This window comes from Pseudoliparis swirei, chromosome 22 (genome assembly GCF_029220125.1).
Source record: "Pseudoliparis swirei isolate HS2019 ecotype Mariana Trench chromosome 22, NWPU_hadal_v1, whole genome shotgun sequence".
In the NCBI taxonomy this organism is placed as follows: Eukaryota; Metazoa; Chordata; class Actinopteri; order Perciformes; family Liparidae; genus Pseudoliparis; species Pseudoliparis swirei.
Genome location: NC_079409.1, coordinates 17,676,263 through 17,688,660, shown reverse-complemented (window position 1 = coordinate 17,688,660; position 12,398 = coordinate 17,676,263). Strand labels below are relative to the sequence as shown.

At 41.6% G+C, this 12,398-nt stretch overlaps 1 protein-coding gene across 2 annotated transcripts; it reads right to left on the bottom strand.

The window, feature by feature from the left end:
- Positions 1-5,343: 5,343 nt before the first annotated feature.
- On the bottom strand, positions 5,344-8,183 carry LOC130212677 (WAS/WASL-interacting protein family member 3-like). 2 transcript variants are annotated; one of them, XM_056443788.1, is made up of 5 exons: positions 7,953-8,183; positions 7,272-7,343; positions 6,483-6,563; positions 6,220-6,265; positions 5,344-6,133 (listed from the first exon to the last, which is right to left on the bottom strand). In XM_056443788.1, the coding sequence occupies exons 2-5, from the start codon at positions 7,300-7,302 to the stop codon at positions 5,983-5,985; spliced, it is 309 nt and encodes a 102-aa protein (XP_056299763.1). In that variant the 5' UTR covers positions 7,303-7,343; positions 7,953-8,183; the 3' UTR covers positions 5,344-5,982. The 2 variants fall into 2 exon arrangements, with proteins under 2 accessions (XP_056299763.1, XP_056299762.1); XM_056443787.1 differs by having other exon boundaries at positions 5,344-6,265.
- Positions 8,184-12,398: the final 4,215 nt, after the last annotated feature.

Below are 12,398 nucleotides of genomic sequence, written 5' to 3'. Positions count from 1 at the left end.
ACAGGAAATAAAGGGACGGACTGACAGAGTGTACCTGGTTCGGATGCTGGTGGAACTACAAAATAAACTAGCTGCCAAAGTGGAGAAACCTCTGTATAAAAATGGCCGAAACAAGCATTATTTAAATAATATATATTTGAGTTTACATAAATCAATGACTGATTGTCAGTCCAAAATAACTTGGCAGCCTTTATTTTCATTCTCACGAACAGTTCTCAAAATCCTACCATCATCACTGTCGTCCGCATTGTGTGAGCCATATGGTTTGTCTTCCTGCAGGGTGATACTGGAATAGTTGTGAGTTTCAACACAAAGTCAGATGTGTGACAAAGCTAAGTCTTTTGAGAAGAATTTGTGAATCTGTAAAGAATGACCCGAAAAAACACCACACTGTTCCTGTATGTGACTGGCCACAGTATTTGCCTCGTTTTAAGCACAAAACCACCGGATATTTTAATCTTCTTTTAACTCGAGTCGCTTGTTAATTAGGCCAGTTTTATTTGTGGGTCACAACAGCAATCAGCAAAAATCATGGCAGCGTGATAGTTCAAGGAATTTAGCACAAAACAGCAGTTGTTGTTACTGCAGGTTCTCCAGCACTCCAGTGGAAAGTTTCACTTTGAACACCCCCTTCCTGACACACAGCTTCCACTGAACTAGATAATATATCGGGCATGGCTGACCGACTGCAGCATTATTCTTCATAATAACCATTGATTAGTGAGGTTATTGTGACGGCCGTGCTCTACATCAGTTGGCCCGAGTAGTGTTGCAGTGTGGGAGGTTTTGTCCTGACCCTCTGAGTGGCGAGTGATAGTTCACATCAGGACAGGATACTGGATGAAGCTGCCATATTCCTGATTAATCTGATTTATAGTGGTAATTATCATGTTGATCTATTGCTGTCCAAGTAGCGGTTTAGGCTAATAATCCAATCAGTTGCACATTATTTACGGCAACAAACACCGCTCACGCTTTTGAGTGCGTCAAGTCATTTAATCACAACAACAGCGAAGCTGCGTCTGGTCACATATTCCATTGTGATAATGTTGTATTCTACTTTTGTTCTCCAAGGTAAACCACTTCAATCCATGACTGCAGCTCACATACACAGTATATGTGTTTTTCTTTTCACAAGGTGCTCCCTTACACTAAAGTTAGAGGCAATATTATCAACTTTCTAACACAGCACCCCTCCCTCTCTCTGAGTTTGAGAGCCCGAGATGAAAATGAAAGGCAGAAGAATTGCGCTAATTATTATTAGTCCGCTGTATGTGTTCGCTGGGGCAGAAAGAGCATCTCTGGAGGGGTGTAACCTAAAAACAAAGTGGCTAGTCTTATGACACTCTGCAGGGGTGAGAGCTTCAGTTCACCACCTTTGTATTGTGTAAGCAGCCCGATTATAATAACTGCCTTCATCTTGGCAGGGAACAAGACTCTCAAGCCAATTTGAAAGGCTTTTTGATCAGAGTTGGATATAACTTGCAGCATATTCCATCCACATCCATGAGTAATACTTGTGTGAGATGTGCAGAACATGTGGCTACACATATTCTCATTAAAATCCCTGATTCTTGTACAAATCTAGGATGAATGTGATGCCAGTATTAGGAGCACTGCCAATCGCACCTTCTGTACTGTACAATAGCTCTATTTTACACTGCCAGACCCATAGGAAAGTGTTTACTCTCTCAGCACTCAAACATTTGCATGTCTGCAAACCGGTGGCAGGGTTTCACCCTGTGGGAACCGATGTCTGGCCAAGAGTGTCTGACCCACACAGCCCACCAGTGTCCATAGTGTGGTGTGGGACTGAATCTGCTGGCAGGAAGATGAGGAAAAGAACAACAGTTCTCATTTAGCTGAAGGTTATGTGTGAACGTTTATACTGCAAACGTCTTGCTGAGTCGGGTCAAACTCATAAAATCGGTCAGTGTATCCATCTCTATATTGTCGGTAATGCAATAAAATATGCTGTTTATGTGTTCCCTTTCACTGGTGCAATAATTGTATGTGTAGATCTGATACATTGAATGGGGAATGAAACAAATTATGACCTTTGTCCTATCTCAATAATGTGATAACGGAGTGGATAATCTCAACCTTTAATTAAAAGCATTCAACGAGCATCAGATAAACATATTTCTACATACTTGATGGACATTTGCAGCACTCCTCCTGTTCTGCTTCACATTTGATTTGCATCCCAGGGAAACTATGCAGAGTGGATACACGGTGTGTGGGCTTATACAGTGGCTACCTCTGTAACTCACAACGGAGACCCTGGAGTTTAAAGGCACCACTGTGGGTCAGCCGGAGTATGAAAAGGGGCACGTTTTAACAAAATTAACTCAAATAGTTTGGTTAGGCGAGCAAAGTGAATGATTCCCTTTGATAGATGAGATTACACGCCGAGTTAATAAGTAATGGTTAGGATTTAGGATGTTCTTTTTCTCTAGGATGTATTCTATGCAACTCAACTCTTGATGAGATGAGACACAGAGTCTAAAAAATGGATGAGTTGAAGTCACATTTCAGATAATAATTGTGCTGGCATACTTTACACATGTATCTGTGCAGCATGAATGTGAACAAATGAGCCGACACCACAGCACTGTTCAAACTGCACCGAGTGAGTTCGCTCATATGGATTACTATTTATTTTCGCACATAATTCGGACAAACTTGAATTCTCCACCAGTCACCAAACCAACACCCAGCCTCACCCCCCAGGTTGGTCAAAGAATGGGAATCTCACAGTGAGACCACCCACGAATACACACACAAACACACACGCACTGCATGGTGCAGGTTGCCCCACTGAATGTTGAGTTGCATTTTTCCACAAAGTCCTGACGAGATTAGCAAAAGAACAAATTTGAAGTGTAAAGGTGCAGAATATAGCAGTTATCAGACATTTTCAAACGCACACACATGCACGGAGGTATATGTAGGTGAGACGATGGCCTAATTGACAATTTCTATATCCTTCACCAAGATGCCTGTATTATTGAACTCTTTAACCATCAACAGTGAATTTGCAGCCATGGCTGAAGGGAATGACTTGTGTGGTTGCAGGGACCTTCCACCTTCCCTTATGAAGGGCCTGCTTTGTTCTTTTAGTAATGCTTAATTTCTTCAAAGTGCAGACAAGCTGAACAGCATTATAGTAATAGGCATTCGAGCTAAGGTTTACTAACAGCAATGAATTAGTGTCCATGAATGAGCCTGTAAGAGATAGAGCAGGTGATGCATAAGGCCACGCAGGAGGATCATTAGGGTTTCAGAGAAGTCAAAATAAATAAAACATCAGGAGAGGTCATGGAATTCCTTGCTACTGGGCTACTGACAGTGTAATACATATTTAGTATGATTCATGTATTATAGACAGTCAGTCTCCTTAGGGCTCAAACAGTAATTTTTTAAGTATAAATATCTTGAATAAGAAAAGTGCTGAGTATCTGCCAAGGCACTATTATATCATTTAAGATGGTAACACAGGTTGTGTGTTTTTCTCAAAAGCACAAACTTCTCCATTGCCATAAATATAATATTTGCTATTGTTGCTGTAAAAGAAGGTTTGTTTGGCAGAAGAAGCTCAAACAAACTTTATTTTAGCCACCTCCATTACAAATATGAGTCTTGAGTGTCCTCACATAGGTTTACATATCTTATGGCAGGAAGTTTGATCCTCAAATTGGCCGGATAAGTGTGCGCAAGAAAAGTGAAATAGCAGCACGGCCCTTGACCGTGAGGCACTTTATCCCCAACTGCCTCTAATTGCAACCTCTCACACATAAAGAAACAACAACAACAAACACTCAACATGCAACCGGACAATAGTCACAGGTCAGCACTTCCATCATCATGAATCTCCATCAAAGACAGAATAGGTGTCCATCTGTAGCAGGGGCCAAGGCTTTATTTTGGTTGTGAGGTTCAAAGGTCCTGAGATACAAGTTGACAGAAGCTGTCATGGCTGCCTGAGTGGCTGTGTCATTGAACCTGAACATATTTGTTTGGAAGCATCAAACACTGAGAGAAACCCATGGGGGAAACTCCATGTCCACTTTGTGGTTAGATTAAAGGGCAGGCTAGTCTGCACCATTTGTTTTTCTCAGTGTGTTATTATTAATACCACCACATGAGGTGAAGAAGCCACGCGGTGGTATGATGTGCAACCAAATGATCTCGGGAAGCCAACGAGTGCCCAGCCACCCGTCTCATAGATACATTGGCATTCTCACAAACTATGAAAATCCCTCTTTGAATTCATACGCAGTTGATTTGTTCAGCATAAAAATCGAAATCTAAATCATCACCCATATATTCTCGATGAACATATTCCCGCCGTCACGATTATGACTTTAAAAAAGGGCTATAAGCCCACTGCCCCCATAGTGCAGGGCAGGCACGTGCACAGGTAGAGCCCTAGTGGTGCTCAAGCACGTGCCCCTTTGCCCTGGATGAGAAAAGTGCCCTTTCTGTATTCATGTCAAATACACATTATTGTGGTCGTCATGCTCCAGTTTATTTTTTTCAGTTTTTTAGATGTGAGACGGGAGTTGTTCTTCCAGAAAGCCCGTCGGCCCAAAGATGAACGGGACGATTAAAGTCTGTTTGATTCACTCTACAGGTTGGAACCGACATGCCACGTTCAACGAGTCCAGAAGGCCGAGCCCTGTGTCCGGCTGCTGGGAGGCGAGGAGCTTCCAGACGGACTCTTTAGGAGCTGGTGGACGAGATGCCGGCTCATGTCTCCTGTCCTCAGCCTCCAGAGGACGTCATTCATGCTCCTGAGGAGACGTCCTCCTCCATGTCGTCTGTTCTTTGGTTTCGTTTCAATGTCCTCCATCCAGTTAGGAGTTTGGTATAAAAGCTGTTTCATATACTGCCGGGGTCTGTTACTTACTTTACTATTCTCTATTTTTGTCAATGAAAATCTTGTAAATAGAAATGATGCATTGCTTTTGTTGGATTATTTAAAGTGAAGATATATGTTGGTATTTGTTACTGATGGTTGCCAACTGACATGACACATTTTAGCATGTAGGATTTTTTGTACGATAAAATATTTTTGTGGTCATTTAAGCTACGTTTGGCAAAACACAAAACAAAAATATAATCGTCTAATCGTTTATCCGTTATGAAGATGAAAAATGAGCACTGGTGTAAAACAATATATTAGACATTAATTATTAAGAATCAACACAATAAGTAAATATAAAAACTATAACATTGTAGTGCATAAGTCTCAACCATTAAAGTTGAATTATAACCCAATATGAACATCATAACAGTGTTTGCTGACCCAGTAGTTTGGAATAAAAAGACATTTAGATGTTGCTGTACATGTATTTATTAAAATCAGGAAATAATCTAAATACTGTACACAGTTAACATGAACGTACAGTATTCCATGGGACAAATGAAAGGATTATTAAGTCTCGTTCAGGCTGAAGTGTCCGTCTTCTTCACAGCTGCTTCCTGTGTGGGCGGGGCGGGCGGTGTCGGGGGGGCTGGGTGGTCCTTCATCCTTCTCATGTGGTCCTCCCTCGTCATCTTCTTCGTCATCGTTAAGGCGATCCCGGTCGACTCTTCTGTGTCACAGCAATCGATACCTAAATAAAAAAGTAGAACCAGGCCAAAAAGCCAGGCGCGAGGGAAGGCTGTCTGGAACTTTATCGGTCCTGCCGGGCAGTCGGGCTCCTCCTCTTCCTGCTGCTCCTGGGAGACTTCTGGTTTCTGGGGGGCTGGGGTATCTGTTCATCGCTCTATCCATCCGTCTATCTGTCTGTCTGTCTGTCTGTCTATCCATCTATTTATCTATTGTAAACTATATTTTCACATACAAGGAATGTGTCATGGCAGGTGGTGCAACATTAGACAATAACATTAAACAATCAGCAAAGTGCAAGAATTGTAACATTACATTTACAGTAGAATATAAAATAAGTGCCCATACAAACCAATAACAGGACTTTAAACAGTGTAGTGTAAGTTTAAAGGGACAAGTGTATCACTAACCTGATAACTTACCTGTGGGCCAGTCCCTGGCGGAGTCGGCGGATGGCGCGGAGCTGGCGGAACCGGCGGCGGATGTCTGGGTGTCGGAGTCGGCGCCGGAGCTCGTCTGGTGTTAAAAGGGCAAAGACACGCAACAGAGAGACACGCGCATTATGAAGCCTAATGTCCGCAATGTTATCTTCCTGGACTAACCTGATGGCCGTAGGGAGGCCAGGAGCTCCATCGTAGTCGCCACCAGCTGGAGGGAAACATTTAAGGATTCTTCATTCAATAAAATAGTTCTGGATTACATTGAGCAATAACAGATTCAGATTCCAGCTGCTGATCTATCAGTTAGCAGGTCAATATACAACTGTTTAGACTCGTGAGCCACACCTTCCAGACTAAACAATGTTTCATATCTTCTCACTTTCCCCTTTATAAACCTTTAATTGTGCATTGCTCTGATTTCTTACCTCCGTAGTCGATTCCGATGGCTGCCGCCGGGGGGCTGGGAGGGGGGGGCGGCGGCGGTGGAGCTCCAACGAAGTCGCCAGCTGCAGGGAAACATTGAAACAGGATTCTTCATTCAATAAAATAGTTCTGGATTACATTGAGCAATAATAGATTCAGATTCCAGCTGCTAATCTATCAGTTAGCAGGTCAATATACAACTGTTTAGACTCGTGAGCCACACCTTCCAGACTAAACAATGTTTCATATCTTCTCACTTTCCCCTTTATAAACCTTTAATTGTGCGACAGGAGGGTTAATTGTTAGAGAAATAGTTCATGGGATAGTATTGAGTAAAAGGGGCAGATGTTTGTTGAATAAGTGACGTTTCAGTCAAAACAAACCAACTCATTCTCACAATCAGATGCGTCTCTAACACACCTGGTGCGATGACGTCACACTGACGCATGATTCTATTTCAGTATTAAGAATATCTTTTTTCAGAAATGTCAAGGTAAAATCTGTCATATTTGATAGCCTCTAAATAAAATAACACTGTTTTAAATCCCCTACACTAATAGTTAACACATACCACAGATATCCAGCGACTTTTAAGACATTCCGGTCCTCAAATAATCATTTTACACGGAGAAACCTCCACCACATCTGTATTTTCAAACAGGCCCCTTGACATTGTGAACTGTTCAACTATAAACTCAAAAGGTTTCACTGATTTCTCAACTGAGAACGTTTTAAATGGTTTTAAGGTAAGAACCAATAACAAAAATGCTAAATATAAATATAAAACTTACCTCCGCGCAGCGCGTACGGGTGGTCCTCCATTCTCCGGCTTCTCGGAGGTCCGCGGTAGAGGAAGTCAGTCACTAGAACGAGATTCAAGGATAACTTTCAGCTAGCGGTCAACAGCTCGAGGAGTTAGCCTCACAGCTCCGGTCAACCAGAGGGCTCAAGCTCGAACGTTTTGGAGCATTTTAATGTTAAATAAATCACTTTCATATGATAAAGTAAAAGGAGCAGACGTGTGTACAATAAGGCCCGTTTCAACAGTCACCACAGAGCAGCTCCGGGTCACGCGCAGCTCAGGTCAGGCGGCCCGCGCGTTCCCGATGGTTACCATGGTGCCGAGTTTATGCATTTTACAGAGTACATTTGAGAATTCTATAGAAATGGTTCGGGCGCCATCTTTTTTCTGTAATTTCAAAGTTAAAGTTACACGTTTTGATGCCTTAAACCAAAAATAAAAGGGGTTTCGAGGCGTTGCACTTATTGTCAACACATTCCGCACATCTCCTGACATTTTCAAGACATTCTGCAGCGCAAATCTCATTTTACACGACGAATCATCGACTGTCAACATTATAAACGTTAAAACTCAAAAGGTTTCACTGATTTCTAAACTGAGAACACTTTTATGGATTTAAGTGGATACGTTAATAATAAAAATGCTAAATTAAATGTAGAAATGGTCTTACCTTAGTCCAAATCACAGCCCGGTCGCTTCAGCAGGGTCTCGTCCTCGGCTCTCGGTCGTCGGAGGGCCTTCCTCGGGGTCTCAGGTCTCTCGTAGTCCGGATCTGGTGTAGTTCTGTAAGACAACAAGTTTTGTTTCCAACAAAAAGAGTCAAGCAGTGCAAAAGTCTCAGAGTTTCCTTCACAGGTCTGGGTTCACAGGAGGGTTCACAGGTGAGGTCCGCTCGCGTCAAAGTCCAATGTGCAAAGGGCAGAATCAGAACGTCCGCGGCCTTAAATAGCCTCGGTCCGGTTTCCATGACATTGACGTGCGTGCGTACGTACGTACGTGCGTGCGTGCGTGCGTGCGATTGAGCAATACAGAGGCATTATTTATTTCCCCCATATTTTTAGGGTCCTCGTCGACTTCGTCGTAGAGGAACCTATTGTTATTGTAAGGATTATTATTATTATCCTTGGGCCGCAAGAAACGTCGACTGCCCGCACCCCGTACGCCCCAGCAGACTTAAATTCCACATGCAGAAGCAGACTGGTGAAAATTTTCATATTATTGAGTTTTCGTATTAGTACATAAAGAAATGGCTCTATAGCGCCCCCTACAAACTTTCTTTTTCAGTAGCAATAGTTTTCTTCCCCCGATGACCGATTGACTTGAGATTTGGTCCAGAGGTCAGAATTGACCAGCTCTACAAAAAAGCCTCTCAGACCCCTAAGCTCCGCCTACTTAGATTTTCCGCCATTTTGAATTTCTTTAAAAACTGTTTTTTTTCAACTTCTCCTAAACGCTTCGTCCGAATCATACACAACTTGTTGTGGTTCATTATTGATTCAATGCCATCATAAATCTTTGAAAGATAGTTAATATGTCATTGCGTTCAGAAGATATGGACCAATGAACATCCAAGGGGTGTGGCCTTATTTGTAAAGACACCTAACTTCCAAATCGCTTGGACTATCCTCACCAAATTGGTAGCCTATGTCCACAAGGACACCTTTAACCTACCTTAATTTTTTCATAACGTTTGAACATTAGGGGGCGCTATAATCAATCCCTCAAAATATGCCTTTTTGGCCTTTTTTCATGTTTTTAGGGGTTGTAAAACAGTTAACTCCTCCTAGAGCTTAAACCCGATACATTCCAAACTTGGCCTATATGGTCTTGAGACCTTTGTCTTGAAATGGCCTTAAAAGATTTCAATAATATTAAACTTTGTGCGTTTGCCGGACCGGCAAAGAAACGCCATTCACCATGAAAATTGACGTTGTTGTAACTCAGCCATACATAATGGAATCTGCTCCATATTTCTCATACATCATGACATAATGACCCTGAAGACATCCATATGCTAATTTTTCCATATGCTAAATTTTTTTCCTGGAAAGAAACGCCATTCGCCATGAAAATTGACGTTGTTGTAACTCAGCCATACATAATGGAATCTGCTCCATATTTCTCATACATCATGACATAATGACCCTGAAGACATCCATATGCTAATTTTTCCATATGCTAATTTTTTGTGCGGAAAAAAACGCCATTCGCCATGAAAATTGACGTTGTTGTAACTCAGCCATACATAATGGAATCTGCTCCATATTTCTCATACATCATGACATAATGACCCTGAAGACATCCATATGCTAATTTTTTTTTCTGGACTTGGCGCCAACTAGTGGCACTAGGAAGTTACATGTTTTTTACTTTTATACACTGCTCCTCGCAGATTATTCAGATCACTCTCAAAATATACCAGAATAGACCTAAGACCTCGATGATGCTTCCCTGTGGAGCGATTCGGGCCACGCTGAATCACATTCACATTTAATTTACATGACAAGGTCTAGACTTCACATGGATACACGTGATGCATGTATATGTTCAAATTGTCACAGCGCCCCCTGCTGGCAACCCTGGACTCGCTCAAATCTGCTCCAAACTTCTCATGCTTCGTAGAATTCAAGGCCTGAGGATATCAACAAGCCTTTTTTCACTCGGAGTCAAAGCGCCACCGACTAGCAAAGTAAAATCAGTGTCGTGTGACGAATGGTCAAACGTCCGAACGCCGTGCGCGTGCTCTCGGCCGAGGGGGGCGTCCGGCCAGCACCCCCGACGTGCGAAGCAGGAAGAGGACCCGTTCATCGCTGCTTGCAGCTTTAATTTAAATATATATTTGATTCATACGAGTTATTATTATTATTATTATTTGTATTAGTAGTATTATTATAAGTATTATTATTTCTCAGTTATCTGTTGCTATTCAGTAGCTGTATGAGCTGTAAAGCCAAACTGTATGCTAGATGAAATATATTATATTATATATTATAATCTTATTATTTCAGAGGGACCATGTACAGTTAAAACAAATGTCACCATTTGATGCACTGCACCAGATTGTACTTGGCAGATGGATGAGCAATAGATGACGCGGGCTTGCGACTAAACTTCATTTATTTGACAGATACGTTTCCCCTCTCAACTTCTTGAAACTGTTAGAGGTCAAATGATTACTTTCCATTATCTTTTTTCATAAATTCTTCAGTCCATTTGTTGTTCTTCTTTAAACAAATAATGTATTCTTTTATTTGGAAATATTGACAGGTACATAACACAGTAAACATGAACTGATATTTCCATTGTTTATCATCTTTTTGTTGAAATATCAGATAACAAACCCACTCCCCCACCCCTCCCACTGTATACACGAGAGTACAGGACATTAAATACATACAAAGAGGTCACCTCATTTCGCCGAGCCAGACGCACACGCACACACACACACACACACATCTGGAACATCTGTATGGAGACACACCTGCACAGAGTCAATACCCAGTATCACACAAGAACAATATATCCAGAAATTAAATGACAACATGAGTTGTTCTTCTTCTTTGAGTTCGGGCAACCTATTATACCACATGTCTTGGGGAATAGACACAACTGAACATCAGAAATAGAATATTGTAAATCGACAACTGGCACATCTCCGGCTCAAGATTTATTTCCCAGGGACGTAGACACATTTTTTCTTCATTAATCAGTATTTAAGAATAACACTTACTCTCTCTGTCATCAATTCCCCCCAAATGTGTTTGGATATCTGTCGGGGCATTTATTTGAGTTCTTGTGAGAATTTCGCCTCGACATGCTCCGCGGTGCTCATGTCTTCAGCTCTCATGTCTTCAGCTCTCATGTCTTCTCACGACACAATGTGTTTCAGGTGTTTCGGAACAACCAATTACTTGCTCACTTCAAGTTACAGTGATCAATAGAAAAATCATTTTGCCAATGGGTGCCCTTTTTTTTTGGTTTGAGCACCTGCCTCCCAAAATGTCTGTGCACGTGCCTGGTGCAGGGAGTTTACATATCCATGTCTGCACCAGTAAAAAAACACATCTGGGTGTAAGATGAAAGATGACAGAAATCTGATGCTGACAAGCGAGACAGAACTGACATTAACAAAAACTACAATCAAATATAACCACACGTTATGACCCACAGATGTTAAGTTATTTGTTTGCACCAATTTTTGATCCGCGCTGCCTTGAACCAGCCGTCTCTAAATAATGGACCATTGTTCATATTCATCTTAACTGCAATTTATGTTGGGAACTTTTCAACATATTGACATGCATTCAACCATAACATGTGAGGTGCTCTGCTTTGTATTGATTTAGGGAAGCCTGTGTATATAAGTAGAAGTGCTGGAGGCAACTTCCTGCTATCGCTCCTCTGCCCCGAAGTCGACTGCTGTCAGTCACTTAGCTAGCGTAGTTAATGACATTATTCAATTCAGTTTATTTGTATAGCCCAATTTCACAAATTACAAATTTGTCTCGGAGTGCTTTACAATCTGTACACATAGACGTCCCTGCCCCAAAACCTCACATCGGATCAGGAAAAACTCCCAAATAACCCTTCAGGGGGAAAAAAAGGAAGAAATGATGTAATAAAGATCTGAAGTCCTGTCCCCTTTTTTAGGCAAGCTTTTGTTTTGTTTGTCTTTCTCACACAATTTTCACAGAGGCAGTCTTTGACCCGGCTTACTGGAAAACTAATACTGAGACTTTAATAGGTCCCAATGGGTGTCTGCCACTGTAACTGCTTGTAAAATGTAAGAACCTCATCATTTAACACACGCTTGCCCGTATTCAAACAACCACAGCTTCCAATTCTCTTCGACATAGACACGGTATCAAACCCTTTCTTTCATTTATTTTAATTTTTACAAAGTTCCAAGTGGACAACCAAACACTAAAATCAGTGAAAACAATGTGAGGAAAAGTTCCTCTCACTGCAGAAAATGCATCCACTGCACTTTAATGTGTAAACTGAACTTACTTAATGTATTCAATTATATTTAAGGCAGATTGAGTATTTACTCATGAAAATGGCATGAGAAAGTCACACATAATCACATCTTCATTTGCTTCACATTTGGAGCTGT